This window comes from Notamacropus eugenii, chromosome 2 (assembly GCF_028372415.1).
Source record: "Notamacropus eugenii isolate mMacEug1 chromosome 2, mMacEug1.pri_v2, whole genome shotgun sequence".
NCBI classification, from domain to species: domain Eukaryota; kingdom Metazoa; phylum Chordata; class Mammalia; order Diprotodontia; family Macropodidae; genus Notamacropus; species Notamacropus eugenii.
The window spans coordinates 88,046,840-88,063,138 of record NC_092873.1 but is presented as its reverse complement, the minus strand read 5'-3'; the positions used below and the strand labels follow the sequence as shown (position 1 = coordinate 88,063,138).

At 36.5% G+C, this 16,299-nt stretch overlaps 1 protein-coding gene across 1 annotated transcript in view; it reads left to right on the top strand.

Annotated features, from left to right (window-relative positions):
* The first annotated feature begins 4,327 nt into the window (after window positions 1–4,327).
* Window positions 4,328–16,299, top strand: part of LOC140522747 (BOLA class I histocompatibility antigen, alpha chain BL3-7-like) — a 38,700-nt gene continuing 26,728 nt past the window's right edge. The window contains exon 1 of the mRNA XM_072638040.1: window positions 4,328–4,402. Coding sequence (XP_072494141.1) covers window positions 4,328–4,402 — 75 coding nt within the window. The remainder of the gene's footprint in view (window positions 4,403–16,299) is intronic.

Below are 16,299 nucleotides of genomic sequence, written 5' to 3'. Positions count from 1 at the left end.
AGAAGTCAATTCACTGGCTGGGAAAATGCCCAGAAAAGGGAAAAAAGTAAGACTATAGAAGGTTACTTTCTTGGTGAATAGGTATTTCCTCCCTTCCTTTCTGATGAGGAAGAACAATGCTAACCATCAGGCAAAGACACAGAAGTCAAGGCTTCTGTATCCCAGCCCACCCAATGGGCTCAGGCCATAGAAGAGCTCAAAAAGAATTTTGAAAATCAAGTTAGGGAGGTGGAGGAAAAACTGGGAAGAAAAATGAGAAACATGTAAATAAAGCATGAAAAACAATTAAACACCCTGCTAAAGGAGACCCAAAAAAATGCTGAAGAAAATAACACCTTGAAAAATAGGCTAACTCAATTGGCAAAAGAGGTTCAAAAAGCCAAGGAGGAGAAGAATGCTTTCAAAAGCAGAATTAGCCAAATGGAATAGGAGGTTCAAAAGCTCACTGAAGAAAATAGTTCTTTCAAAATTAGGATGGAACAGATGGAGGCCAATGACTTTATGAGAAACCAAGAAATCACAAAACAAAACCAAAAGAATGAAAAAATGGAAGATAATGTGAAAAATCTAATTGGAAAGACAACTGACCTGGAAAATAGATCCAGGAGAGACAATTTAAAAGTTATGGGCCTACCTGAAAGCCATGATCAGAAAAAGAGCCTAGACATCATCTTTCATGAAATTATCGAGGAAAACTGCCCTGAGATTCTAAAACCAAAGGCCAAAATAAGTATTCAAGGAATCCACAGATCACCACTTGCAAGAGATCCAAAAAGAGAAACTCCTAGGAACATTGTGGCCAAATTCCAGAGTTCCCAAGTCAAGGAGAAAATATTGCAAGCAGCTAGAAAGAAACAATTCAAGTATTGTGGAAATACAATCAGGAGAACACAAAATCTAGCAGCTTCTACATTAAGGGATCGAAGGGCATGGAATAGGGTATTCCAGAAGTCAAAGGAACTAGGACTAAAACCAAGAATCACCTACCCAGCAAAACTGAGTATAATACTTCAGGGGAAAAATTGGTCTTTCAGTGAAATAGAGGACTTTCAAGCATTCTTGATGAAAAGACCAGAGCTGAGAAGAAAATTTGACTTTCAAACACAGGAATGGAGAGAAGCATGAAAAGGTAAACAGCAAAGAGAAGTCTTAAGGTACTTGCTGAAGTTGAACTGTTTACATTCCTACATGGAAACACAATATTTGTAACTCTTGAAAGTATTCAGTATCTGGGTACTGGGTGGGATTACACACACACACACACACACACACACACACACCCATGCACATGCACATGCACACACACATAGAGACAGAGTGCACAGAGGGAATTGAAGAGGATGGGAGCATATCGTAAAAAAATGAAATCAAGCAGTGAGAGAGAAATATATTCGGAGGAGAAAGGGAGAAATGGAATGGGGCAAATTATCTCTCATAAAAGATGCAAGTAAAAGACTTATTAGTGGAGGGAAAAAGAGGGGAGGTGAGAGAAAAACATGAAGTTTACTCTCATCACATTCTATTAAAGCAAGGAATAAAATGCATACTGATTTTGGTATGAAAACCTATCTTACAATACAGGAAAGTGGGGGAGAAGGGGATAAGCAAGGTGGGGGGGATGATGGAAGGGAGGGCATGAGGAAGAGGGAAGGAGGGAGCAATTTGAGGTCAACACTCATGGGGAGGGACAGGATCAAAAGAGAGAATAGAAGTAATTGGGGACAGGATAGGATGGAGGGAAATATAGTTAGTCTTATACAACACGACTATTATGGAAGTCATTTGCAAAACTACACAGATTTGCCCTGTATTGAATTGCTTGCCTTCCAAAGGGAAGGGGTGGGGAAGGAGGGAGGTAAAGAAGTTGGAAGTCAAAGTTTTAGGAACAACTGTTGAGTACTGTTCTTGCCACTAGGAAATAAGAAATACAGGTAAAGGGGAATAGAACGTTATTTGCCCTTATAGGACAAAAGAGAAGATGGAGACAAGGGCAGAGAGGGATGATAGAAGAGAGAGCAGATTGGTGATAAGGGTAATTAGAATGCTCGGTGTTTTGGGGTGGGGGAGGGGAGAAAAGGGGAGAAAATTTGGAAGCCAAAATTTTGTGAAAATGAATGTTAAAAGTTAAATAAATAAATAAGTAAAAAAAGAATTATTTTCTTCAGTGGGATTTTGGACTTCTTTTTCCATTTGAATCATTTTTCTTTTTAAGGCATTCTTATTCTCATTGATTTTTTTGGACCTTCTTGTCATTTGAGTTACTCTAATTTTTCCTATTTCCTTTAGCTTTTTTTCTTATAGTCCTTTATCAATTTGTTGGTATGTTTTTTAATTATTTTCTTGTATCACTCTCATTTCTCTTCTCAGTTTTTCTGTACTTCTCTTACTTGGTTTTCAACATCCTTTTTGAGTTCTTTCATGGCCTGAGACCAATTCATATTTTTCTTGGAGGCATTGAGTGCAGGATCGTTGACTCTGTTATTTTCTTCTTGCTGAATGTTTTGATTTTCCTCATCACCAATAATGTAAGAAAATACTTCTTCACTGGGAAAGTGAGAATCTATAGTATGCTTCTTTCCCTCCCATCTGCTCATTTTCTCAGCCAATTACTTGCTTTTGAGCTTTGTTGAAAGGAGGACTACAGAAGCAGCAGCAAGTGCAGCTATCCCTAATTCAAGGTGGAGTTGTGACTGGGTCCAGATCATAGTCCCGTCTTAGCCAAGTGAGAAACACTTCCCACTGATCTTAGAAGGTGTCTTGAATGTTTGTGGATTGAGAAGTCTGGAATCCACCACAGGTGCCAGCAATTCAGTTCCTTAAGTCCTGAATGTCAGCCCTGGCATGGCCCACTTTCAACTGCATTCTGATCCAGTCAGCTGCAGTACACCTTTCCTATAGAACTTCCAGATTTTCTTGGGCTGGAAATTTGCTTCAGTCTTTCATTTTGTGGTTTCTGCTGCTCAAGAATTTGTTTAAAATCATTTTTTACATATTTTTGAGGGTTTGTGAGGGAGAGCTCTAGCAGGTCCCTGCTTCTACTTTGCTATCCTGGTTCCATCCCCCTTTCCCCCTGCAATTTACTCCTTTACACAGCATCCCTGTAAGGTTTTTGTTTTTGAATCTAAAGCTACATCTCCCTCCGACCTCCAAACAAAGCACAAGACTATCCATCTCTCACTCTGCTTGGGTGAGAGACTGGTTGCACAAAGCTCTTTTAACTTTTTCCTCTCACGTTCATGTGACTGGGGAGCTTAGAATGCACTTGCAGTTGAAGGCATGGCTATTGGTGGTTGGAGCTAAAAACTCAAAATCATAAACTCTATTAACTAGAAGAACTTGGATATCAACTGGATCTATCTATATCTGAACAACAACAGTGCCTTGTACACATCATCATAAAGTGATTGCTTAGTTCCTGTTTGAAGACCTTCAGGGAGATTAAACTCACTATATCCAGTGGTAGCCTAATCAGCTTTTGGATAGTTATCATCTTTACAAAAAAAAGAAGCCCTTTTGGATCTCAATTTTACATCAAAGTGAAATCGACACTCTACAACTTTCACACATTGTTTCTAAATGTGTCCCCAGAGAAATTGTTTAAATATCTAACTAAATTCAAATACTTGAAGATAACTATCTTATCACCTTGATGTCTTCTCTTGGGTAAACATCTCCAATTTCTTCAAATGATCTTTTATGTAATATTTTTTAGATTTCTCACCATCTCACCCTCTTTTCTACACATATTCTAGTTGGATCTAATTCTTAACTGTAGATGCGATTATTTTTCACTGTGAGCATGTATATATTGAGAACTGTGAAATTCTACAAGTTAGGACTTGATCTGTGGTTGATATAAGTGATGAAGAAAATGTTAACGACTGGAATTATTCTTAAAATGCGTTAAGTACATTTTTTTTTCTTTGTAGAAAAAGTTGTTAAACATTTTCCAGCATACCCTCTGGAGATTTGCTGAGCTCTCCTTTTCTTGAGTCTCTATTGAATTCTGTTTACTTTTTCTCTCTCTTCCATGTAGAGAAGAAAGGAAATGTGCTGAGACTGCATATATGTGAAAGAGTGACATAGGGATAGAAATGAAGCATCAGTCCACATGATCCATCAGTGAAGAAAAATAGGAACTCAGAAGAGAGGCTACCCAACCCCCACTCTGCCCACTCCTTCTCTTCCTATGCACCTCTTCTGAGATATGTGTTCAAGGTAGGGTTTTCTCCCTCCTATCGTTCAAGACAATGACAGTGCCTACAAATGAGATGTCTCATAAGACAAGGTGAAACCTTCAAGGTCTTGGAGGTATACAGAAGTTGGTATGACGGTGGTAAATGCAAGGATAGTGGGTGAGTGTGTGGTTGATGTGAAAGAGGATTTAGTTCTTAGGGAAATGGTAAGGAAGAATCTTTAGAATGATGAAAAGCTTGAAGGTTCAGATGGCTTCGCTAATTTCATTCCTTAATTTATGCTTGTTTCTTCAGTTTAAGAGAGCTGCCCAGCATCATACACAAACTAAGATACTCCTTTGTTTGTTGTCTCATTTCTGTTGACACTCTCTCCATCCTAGCTTCTTTCCCCAACACGGACCCCTGTTACTATGGCTACATACTTCTACTAGCTAAACGCCAGGGGAAGGATCATCCCATTAGACCTCCTACCCCTGCATTCTTTCTTTCCATCTGCCTGACTTTGCAGGGACAGAACCATAAGTGAAAGAGAATTTTGAAATTTTTTCTTCACAATTATTGGGATTGTTTTCCTGTTGCATATTTGTTGAGGAAAGATAGTGTAAGGGGGAAGCACACTGGATTGTTTTCCTTAATTTCTCCTCCAATATAAATCAGTCCAACGTCTGGATGGGGAAGCTTGGTGGGCACTATTTCCTGTGAAGGCATTCTGGCAATAAGAAAGGGGAAACAAAGGAAAGACTTGAAAACTTGTGAGAGTTGTTTTGCTTACTCTGCTAAATCTGGGGTTTCAGATGGGGACTGAGATAAAGGGATGAAAAGTCTTGAGGTAGGGGATAGTTCCTTGTCTGTAGTGTGTCTTGCAGTCTGTACTGCTAGTTTGCATATGTTGCTACAATATAACTTTGCCTTGTTATAGTACTTGAAATAGTAGAAGTTACATGTTATCCCTGGACCTGGAACTATACTACAGTGTGGTTAGCCAATAGGCATGCCCTTAACATCAACTTTCTAAAGGCCCCTACCATCTACATCTATTTCTATATCTATAGCTATATCTGTATATGTCTATCTCTATGTCTGTCTGTCTGTCTATCTATCTATCTATCTATCTATCTATCTATCTATCTATCTATCTATCTATCTATCTATCTATCTATCTATCTGTCTGTGTGTCTGTCTGTCTGTCTGTCTGTCTATCTATCTATCCATCTATCTATCTATCATCTATCTATCTATTCCTGTATAACTGTGAGTGTGTGTTTCCCGCAGCCCAATAGCTTCCCAAAGGTCTTCAATAAGCTCCACTCAAGACCCAGTTGTTGTGTTCTTCAGTCGTTTCAATTGTGTCTAACTCGTCATAACCCCATTTGGAGTTTTTTTGGCAAAGATACTAGCGTGCTTCGACATTTCTTTCTCCATCTCCTTTAATAGTAGAGAAAACTGACACAAATAACATTAAATATGTTGCCCAGGCTTATATAGCCAGTGTCTGAGGCTGGATTTGAACTCAGGTCTTCCTGACTCAAGGTCAGACACTCTATCCACTGTGCAATAAATAGGGTCCAATAAAGATCAGTGTGTCCTCAAATAATGAAAGATTCAGTTTTATTCCATTTCACACTTTAAGGAGCTGTGCCCTATATGTTAGTTCTTACACTAGTAGGTAGGATGCTAGTTTTTTCCATATCAGGTCCTAAAGTCAGAGAATTCCTCAAGATCCAGGAAAATATTTTCCAACTGGAAGCCTTCTTGGACTTAGCAATAGCTATGCTCCCCATCCACTTGAATCTAAGGACCAGCTGACTATCCTCCCAGAATTTCATCACAATAAAATTGGTTTCAAATATGTAAGGTTTATGGGGGTTGTTTTCATTCTCTGATGAGACTTCTGACAATTATAAAATTTGGATAGTTATTAAGTATTTAGATAGCTCTCCAAACTGTCGTTCATCCTGTATCTTTGGCATCAAGTCATAAAATTCAAGTTTTGGATGAAAAATTGTTAAAATTCACCCAATAGAGAGAGGCAAGTGGTGGGCATGGGCAGCCTGAAACATACCACAATGAAGGAATTGTGTGTATGTAAAATGAAGCACAAGTAGTAGTATGGCAAGAATAAAAGATGAGAGAGATGCAAAGGACCCTGAAAGTGACAGAAAAAGTCACCAAAGAAGTGGGCTAGAGGCACTAAAGAAACTCATTTCATAGCTTTTCTAAAGGTTGAATATATTGGATGGGAGTCTTTTTTATGAACTATTTGATTGCATAACTTCTAGATACTTTTCAAAATGGTTATACTAATTTATAGTTCTACCAACAAAGCATTTATATGACTATCTTTCCACATATCCTTCAACATAGATTATCATCTTTTTCCTTCTTGGCCAAATAGCTACAGAAGCTATAAAATATTAGGAATTCTGTCTACTAAGGCACATTCAGAATATGAATCCAACTACAAAAGATTCTTTGCAAAAGTACAAACAAATAATTGGAAAATTGTTCATTGCTAATGTATAGTTAGGTCAAGCCAATATACTAAAAATGACAATGTTATCCAAATTAAATTGCTTATTCAGAGATAAAGAAATCAAAGTACCAAAGGATTGTTTTATATTACTAGAGTTATGGAGAGCTATGATATCAAAATTCATATGCAGGAGCAAAAGGCTAGGAATCTTAATAATATGATTTAAAAGAAGGAGTTATAGAGCAACCAGATCTTAAATTGTATTACCAAATAATAATCATTAAAAATGATTTGACGTAGGCTAGAAAATAGAGGTTAATCAATAATATATTAGGTAAATAATTAGGTATAGTAGCAAATGAATGTAGTACTAGAGCATCTGATAAATCCAAAGCCCCAGATACTGAGATAAGGGCTTACAATTTGACAAAAACTACTGGGAAAATTGGAATGCAGTTCAGCAGAAATTAGCTCCAGAATATTATCTCACATAATATCAAGATAAATAATAGATGGATATGTGAGGAACATATAAAACTTCTTATCATATGAAAATTAGTGAAGCAAAGAAGAAATTACCTTACAGGTCACTGGAAATAGTACTACACAAAGGAGAAAATTGTAGGAGATAAAATGGACAATTTTAATAATACAAAATTAAAAAGATTTTGCACAAAAAAACTGACAGTTAAAATTAGAAACAAAAGGTAACTTGGTACAACTTTTTAGCAACAAATGCCTCATATTCAAGATATATAAGGAACTGATTCAACTCCATAAAACTAAGGGACATTCCTCAATAGATTAATGATCAAAGTATATGAAAAGGAATTTCTCAAGAGGAGAAACTCAGGCTATCTACAGCCATATGAAAATAAAATATTCCTAATCACTAATAGAGAAATGTAAATTAAAATAGTTCTAGAGTTTTACCTTATACTTATTACTTTGTAAAGATGGAAAAAGAAGAAAATAAAAAAATGTTCGAGGGACTGGGGGAAAGCATTTGATGCAGCCTACTGAAAACTTCTCAAGTGGGTAAAAGCTTCAGCTTTTTTTAGGTATTTTGAGGTTTTTTTTCTTTGGTAGATTTTAGGTTCTCTCACAGGACACAAACAATTCGCATCTTTCCTTAGTGAAGGGAATTGGAGGAAAGTCTGAAAGCTTTGGAGTCACAGGACTCGCTAAAGGTCAGGTTTGTTTCTGATGAGAATACCTTCCTTCGTGTTTAACTTTATCAGATTTTTACTGTTGGTGGTAAATTTCTAAGATAATCAAATCTTCCTTCAAGATGGAATCAGTTTTATTCCCTTCCTTACGATTATCCTCAGTAAGAAAGGGAATAAAATGTCATCTGAGAGTTACTATTTACATAACCCCATAACTCTGCTTCTTTGTCTTTCGAGGTGACTTATTCTTGGGAGATATTTTCCCAAAATTTATTCCTGCTCATCCTCCTTCTCCATAATTTGTTTTTTTTTCTTTTGTTATCATATAACTAAATTTTATTCAAATGATTAAATGCTGAAGTGATAAGTATATTTTTTGTCATTATATATATATATATATACATACATACATACATATATATGTATGTGTGTGTATATATATATATATGTTTTGGGGGTGGATTGATCCTTACTCACTACTAAAATAGACCCTAAAATAGTCACAAAGGAAACAATTGAGCAACTATTCTAACCACATTACTGACAATACCCAAAACTACTTCTAAAAGCCAAGATCTTCAATATTATGGTCATGTAAATTGTAATTGTAAATTATAAATGAACTATTGCTTCTATGGAATTTGAGGTAACACACAGTTACTGCTAGTAACTACTACTCCTGTGCTGGTAACCTCTCTCCCCTCCAAAGAAGGGGAAATGCCACTCCACAGCAAACAGACTGTGCTGCATAGGAAAGTGTCTACCATCTCCAGGACAAAAGTCTAAAGCAATTATGGAATATTCATCTGGGAATGGAATATGCATAACTACTCAAACTTGGAGTAGGCAGCATGCACATTTAGGGTTTTGTACCACTACTCTCCACTTTCTATCTTAGTAGTCAAAATTATATTTATTAAGAAGGCATTGGATAAATGTGCATAGTGGTATACAAAATATTTGGAATGATTGGTGCAAAATTGTCACCACTAATGATCATACCATTCTCTATATTGATATCACTGCACTTTGTAGAGTAATAGATATAACCATGGTGTCTGATGTTAGTGGCCTGAAGAAAATAGAAATTTTATTCCAATATATCAATATAATTGATTCACCTTGTAGTCTTTTGTACTTTATCTCATGCATTTAAAAACATTATTCTGAAGAGTTCATAGGTTACATCAACTTCCATGATAAAAATATACATTTAAAAATCTCTCTCTCTCTCTCTCTCTCTCTCTCTGTCTGTCTTTCAGTTTCTTTCTCTCTCTCCCAAAAAAAATTCGCATATTAACTATATCCAAAAACATATTCCTCATTCTCCATTCTAAGTCAATCATCTCCCTGCCAAGAAGTGGGCAGTACACTTCATCTTCAGTCCTCTGGACTCATGGCTATGTTATATTAGATGGAGACCTCACAGAGGGCAAAGACTGTTTGTTTTTTGGGGTTTTTTTGCTTCCTTTTGCATTCGCAGCATTTAGCACAGTGCCTGAGAAAGTGAGATTGGTGACTTTGCACAGCCCTCCCTCACTCAAAACAAAGTCAAGTGCAAGTCATATCATCATTTCTCTGATGTCATGGTCCTCTTCGAAAATGAAGGATGAACACAACTTGACACATAGTGGGTACTTAAAAAGTATTGATTGATTGATTTATCATTACATCCACCAGAATTTTAAAGTCTTTCAAAGCTATTTTTTCTCTATAATTTTATCCTTGTCTAAAGAATTTCCATAGTTGTGCTTACTTTGCTTTGCATCATTTCAGAGATGTTCCTAGCTTCCTCTGAAAAAGTCATTTCATCATTTTTATGGCACATTAATAATCCCTTACATTTATATACCCTGGTATCCTAGCCATTCCCCCAATAGGTAGGCACTGTTTTTGTTCCAAATTTTTTGTTATTAAGGATTAATTGTGAAGTAAAAAATTACTTCAAAAGAACTTGTGTGCCCAAAACCCCACAAACCATAGAAATAGTAGGTGATTTCATGAAAGAAAATAATAATTTGACAACATAGCAATTTTTTTTAATATTCCTTAAAAAGTGCCAGCATGCAACCCCCTGCCCTGAAGCCGTGGTCTCAACTCCTCTTGTCTGATCTGACTCTTCTGGGGTTGTTGCAGGAGCTGCTGGGAACCCTATTCCTTCCAGGGCTCCTTTGCTTTTGACTGCAGGAGGCTTTTCAAATGGGGGCACTGTGAGGGGTTCTAAGTTTATTGGAGAGGCTTGAGAACATGGAAAAACTACTGACTACTTTATGCCTGAGTAATCCCCCTCCCCCCCAATTCCTGTCTTTCAGGGTCCTGGTTCCAGGAGCCTTGAGACTGCTTCCCTCTCCTACCCTCAGCCCCATGGGCCTGGATGGTGGTGGCTTATGGAGGCTTGGGAAAGATCTATGTTGCATGGAAGGTGCTGAGCCCCTCAGAACCCCTTCCTTCAGCACAGGAGAAAGATAGCCTTCTCCTTCTTGTCTCAGTCATTGGTAAATGGACATGGAGAGATATGGATGTGGAAGAATAGATCTAGATGGATGTGGGAATGGGTCCTTGATGGTGCCTGTAACCCACACTGCTCATGCCTCACCCCTGTCAGACATTCATCTCCCACTACACTAGTTGTGAGATTGAAATTTTGGGCCAGAATTTTGATCCTGTTGTCTTTTCCATTGGTATCTTCTTTGTGTACCTCTTATCCTTTGGAAAATCAGTGAACTGGTGGTGGGGAAGGTAGGAAAATCATATCCATATCCCTTAAGGCTCTACCACTTACTCTGTGTGCGGCATTGACACAGTTGCTTCATATTTTCCATCCTTGAATCTCTGAGGCAAGGGAGGAGGGTCTTGAACTCTAACAGCCCTTGCTACAGAGTGGTAGATAAGTACCTGTGAATCCCCACCTGGCTCTTGCTGCAGGTGCCCCTCATTAATGGATAAGGCATGAATTTTAGTACTGCATACACACACACACATACACACACACACACATCTGCACAAGTATTGTCCAACCTTACCAGATGAGTCCCACCTTCATGGGAGTTGATCAGCGAAAAAAAAATTTTTCTGGATCCTAGCAGGAATGGAGATTTACTCCCTAGGGTGGGAACAGAAGCTTTGCTATCCCTGAGGTTATGTTAAGGTCCTGCATATGAATTTAGGCATGTGAACTGGGTATGTAAACAAATTATGCAGCAGGAAAATTTCAGACAGGTGTAATGTTTTTCTCTCTTCCTTTCCACTACCTTCTCATTTTCTGCAGATTCTATTCTTCCCGAGCACCTTCCAGAGTCAAGGGCAGAGAGTCTTATTTGACAAAGTTTACATATCAAACAGTTTGTCAAGTGGCAAAAGATGCTGCAGCAGTTTGTTCTATCAAGCTTGAAATACAAAGGACCACAAAGTAACAACAACAGAAGTCTTTAATGGAGATTTTAATGGAATTGCAGTTTGGGACCCCATGTGACACCAAAGTACTGGAGTGCTTGGGAGGGACAGAGGGGCCATATGAAGCTTTTACATAAGTTGTTTTGCAAAATAGCTAAAAGTCCTTAGAGAAGGCTGGGTAGGCTCAAAGAGTGGTGACAAATGGTGAGGACAGTAGGCTCCAAGTACAGCAGTGGGGAGTTTCCAGAGAAGTCACAAGACTACTTTTAGCTGGTTTGAACCTGCTGTGACTATGGAGGTAAGGTTATGCTGTCCCTCTAATGTCTGCATTCAACAGCTCTTACTTGTACATCAGATTGTTGAGCAGACTGTCTTATTCTGTCCTCTCAAGAACTTTGGCATGTACAAGCATTACTTTCTTTTTTACAAAGGAGGCTCATGGAATTTATAGCTTTAAGGATCCTAGAAATTATCTAGTTCAACCCACTAATTTTACAGAAGATGATAAGGCCCAGAGAAATCATAACTGCCCTGAATCCTGATCCAGTGACCTTCCCAATACAATTCCATTAAACAGGAACCTTTAAAGCCTACTATGGACAAGAAAATAGACTAGGGATGCAAAGACAAATATAAAAATGCTACCTGAATACAAGAAGTTTACTTTTAAGAAGGGGATGTGACATAAACAAGTTTATACAAGATACTTTGAGGAGAGTGAAAACAGTAACAAGTAAGGCTTGCCTGGAATGGTTCCCAAAGAAGAAGACGACTCAATTGAAACTTGAAACAAGGCAAAAGGTTTAGAGGGTGGAGGATGAGCATTTCAAACATGGAGGACAATTTATACAAAGGAATGGAAGTAGGAGTCTGAGTGTCAAGGTCAGGAAATAGCAAGTAGGCCACTTTGACTAAAATTTTCAATGGAATATAGTAAAATGAAATGTCTGGAAGTTTGGTGCTTTTAATTCCAAATAGAGAAACTTATATTTTATAATAAAATAAACAGGGAGACATTGAAGATTGTTGATCAGGGAAATAACAGAATTCAGTCTTCTGCTTTGGGAAGATTATTTTGGCAGCTTGTGAAGGATAAAGGAGAAAGAGGAGAGAGATTGAAAGTAAGGAGAGCAAAACAGGAGGTTATCAAAATAGTCCAGGCAAGAGGTGATGACACCTGAAATAGTGTAGTGGTCTTCTGAGTGGAAAAAAGGAGAAGGATACTAGAGATGCTATGGAAGTAGATTTAGAAAGACTTGTCAGCTAATTGGTTATGGAGGGGGAGAAAGGGATGGTGAAGATGGCAAAATAACTGTGAATTTGTGAACTAGTCCCAGATAAACCTTGATAGGATGTAAGTACCTTAAAGGCAGGAGCTGTTCCATTTGTGTCTTTCTATCCTCAGCACTTAGGAGAGTGCCTGACATATGGTTATTAATAAATACTTATTGACGAATCGATTGGTTAAAAGTTATTATCTCCCATACATATATATATATATATATATATATACACACAAATACACTATGTGTCTATGCCTATGTATATGTATGTATATGTATATACATACACACATCGACACACATATATATGTACATATATATAAATATATATGTATGTATGAAAAATATGTAAAGGCACCTATCATACAGTTGTATTTCCCTCATCATTCTGGTACAGGAAAATAAGTCTAGTACTCAGAATTGTTTTAGTCCAAAATATTCATACCTATGTATGTTAAATACTGATCCATTTTGTCTGAAAGAATTTGCCTAATATATTATTAGTATGGTTAACTTTACCCAATTAACCTAATGACATGTTACTTGATTACTTCTCTCACTGCCCCATCTATTCTCTACCTAGACAAGGGCAACTTAATCTTTTTGTGTTTCATCTGGTGAAGCTCATGAATGCCTTATCAGAATATCATTACTATTTAAAAACTTTTAAAAATTGAAGGAACTTTACATTTCAATCATAGGTTAGTGAAAATAAAGATGTATGTTTCCCCTATCCAAGTTCACAGACCCCTTAAAATTATCATCAAATCCCTTGGGAGTCAGTGTACTCCAGGTGAAGAACCTGTGACATAAAGAAATATAAACTTCTTGTTTGAAGTCTAAGTCATTTTCTCACTGGGAATTCTTCTCTGGTTATCTTAGACCATCTCCTGTGAAGTCCTAAGGTTGGTCTGGCATGGACTTCATAACTTAGAGTCTAAAAATAATGTTAAAATCTCACTATAATCATGGCAAGTAGGTGGCAAGGTGGATAGAGTGCCTGACCTGGAGCCAAGAAAACTCATCTTCTTGAGTTCAAGTCTTCCTGCAGACATTTACTAGCTATGTTACTGAGCAAGTCCCTGGAACCTGTTTACCTCAGTTTCCTCATCTACAAAATGAGCTGGAGAAAGAAATGGCAAACAGCTCTAGTACCTTTGCCATGAAAACTCCAAATGGGGTCATGAAAACTCAGAGACAACTAAACAATAACAACAGTCCTGTATTATTCACTTTTATTCCATATGTGAAGAATTCATTTCCCAGTTAACCAGAAAGCAACTTTAGGACCTTCTATTTCCAGAATTTTCCCTTTAAATATTTATCTCGCATTAATTATGAATTTATTTATTATTTATTATAATTATTATTAATAATTACAAGTATTTATCTTTGTTTTTAATAATCAAGTTTTTAAAAATTATCAAGCGGATTTTACCTTCATAGAATATTCCTAGAGATGAGAGGAATAGATTTTAAGACTGGAGATTGTTTTTATGATCAGTCATCCAGGTAAGTAGCATTTATTGAGTCTGCTATGTACTAAGCATTGGGGAATAGAAAGAGAGAACAACCCCCCCCCCCCACAATCCTTTAATGCAAATAAGTTAGAAGCCTTCCCAGTAAGATCAAGGGAGAAGCAAGGGTACCCATCATAACCGACATTATTCAATATCAGAATATCAATTGCTCATGCAAAGGCTGAATCAATATAATAAAAATGATAATTCTGCTTAAACTAATTCACTTTTTCAGTGCCATACTAGAAATGCTAACTATAACAATAAGAAAATAAAAGGAAATGGAAGAAATTGGTAAAGATAATGAGAAAACAAAACAATGATTCTTTGCAGATGATATGATGGTACACTTAGAGAACCTTAGAGCATTAACTAAAAAAAATACTTGATATAATAAGCAACTTTAGCAAATTGCATGGCATAAGATAAGCCCACATTCTGGGTCAAAGAGTATGCACTATTTTATAGAAGTTTGGAAATCATTCCAAATTGCTCTCCAGAATGGTTGGATCCACACTACCAGCAGTGCATTACTGTCCCAATTTTTTTTTTCCATATCCTCTCCAACATTTATCATTTTCCTTTTCAGTCATAATAGCCAATCTGATAGGGGTGAGGTTTTTCCTCAGAATTGTTTTAATTTGCACTTCTCAAAAAAATGGAATGATGAATCAGTGAAATAAATCAGGTACACAACACATAGTAGTAGAAGGTCACAGAAATCTAGTCTTTGATAAACCCCAAACTCCAACCATTTGGCAAAATGCCTGACAGTCTGACAAAAATTTCAGTAAAAATTGGAAAATTGCTTGACAGAAACGAGGTATAAAAATCTCACACTATATTGCAAGATAAGATCAAAATGGTTATATGATTTAGACATAAAGTGTGATATCATAAGCAAGTTAGGGATGCATGAAAACCTTTCCCTGTGAGAACTATGGATAAGGGAAGAATTTATGACCATAAAGATGGAGAACACTACAAGATGCAAAATGGATGATTCTGATTACACTAAATTAAAAACTTTTTGAACAATCCAAGCTGATATACCCAAGATTTAAAAGAAAAGCAAGAAACTGAGAAAAAAAGCATAGAAGTGTCTCTGATAAAGGTTTCTCTTCTCAAATGTATAGAGAATTGTGTCAAATTTATGAAAATCCAAGTCATTCCCCAATTGATAAATGATCACAGAATATTAGCATGGAGTTTTCAGAAGAAGAAAACAAATCTATCTATAGCTGTATGAAAAAAAATACTCTAAATCACTATTGATTAGAAAAATGTAAATTAAAACAACTCTGAGGTTCCACCTCATACCTATCAGATTGGTCAATATGACAGAAAAGAAAAATGACAAATGTTGAAAGGGATGTGAAGAAATTAGGGCACCAATTCATTGATGGAGTTGCAAACTGATTTAAGTATTCTGAAAAACAACTTGCAACTATGCCCAAAGGGCCCAGTAACACCACTAGAGCTATATCACAAAGAGATCCAAGGAAAAGGAAAATGACCTATATGTACATAAATATTTATAAAAGCTGCTTTTGCTGTGGCAAAGAATTGGAAATTGAGGGTGTATCCGTCATTTGGGAACAAGTTGTGGCATATGATTGGGATGGAATACTACTGTGCTACAAGGAATGTTGAGAAAGATGCTTTAAGAAAAATCTAGGAAGATTCATATGAACTGATAAAAGTAAAGTGAGCAGAATAAGGAGAATATTGTGCACAGCAACAGTAATATTGTATGATGATCAACTGTAAAAGACTTATCTCTTCTGATCAATACAATGATCCAAAGAATACTGAAGGACTTATGGTGAAAAATGCTCTTCATCTCAGAGAAATAACTGGTGCAGTCTGAATGCAGATTGAAGCATGCTTACAAAAAATCTTTATTTTTCTTGGGATTATTTTGCAACATGGCTAATGTGGAAATACATTTTTCATGACTTCACATGTATATTCCATATTAAATGACTTGCATTCTCAAGAAGGAGATTGGGAGATCAGGAGGGAGGAAATTTGGAGCTCAAAATGTTTTTTAGAAATATTTTTCTATCTAATTGATAAATATTTAATGAAATTAAAAATATATTATGGGAAAATGGGAAAATCATGCCTTTATTAACAAAAAGAGAGAAAGAACAAATCAATGAATTAGGAATGTAAATTTTAAAACTTGGAAAGCATCAAATTAAAAAATTCTCACCTAAAAATAGTAGAAATTCTGTAAAGTAAATTAAAAGATTAATAAAA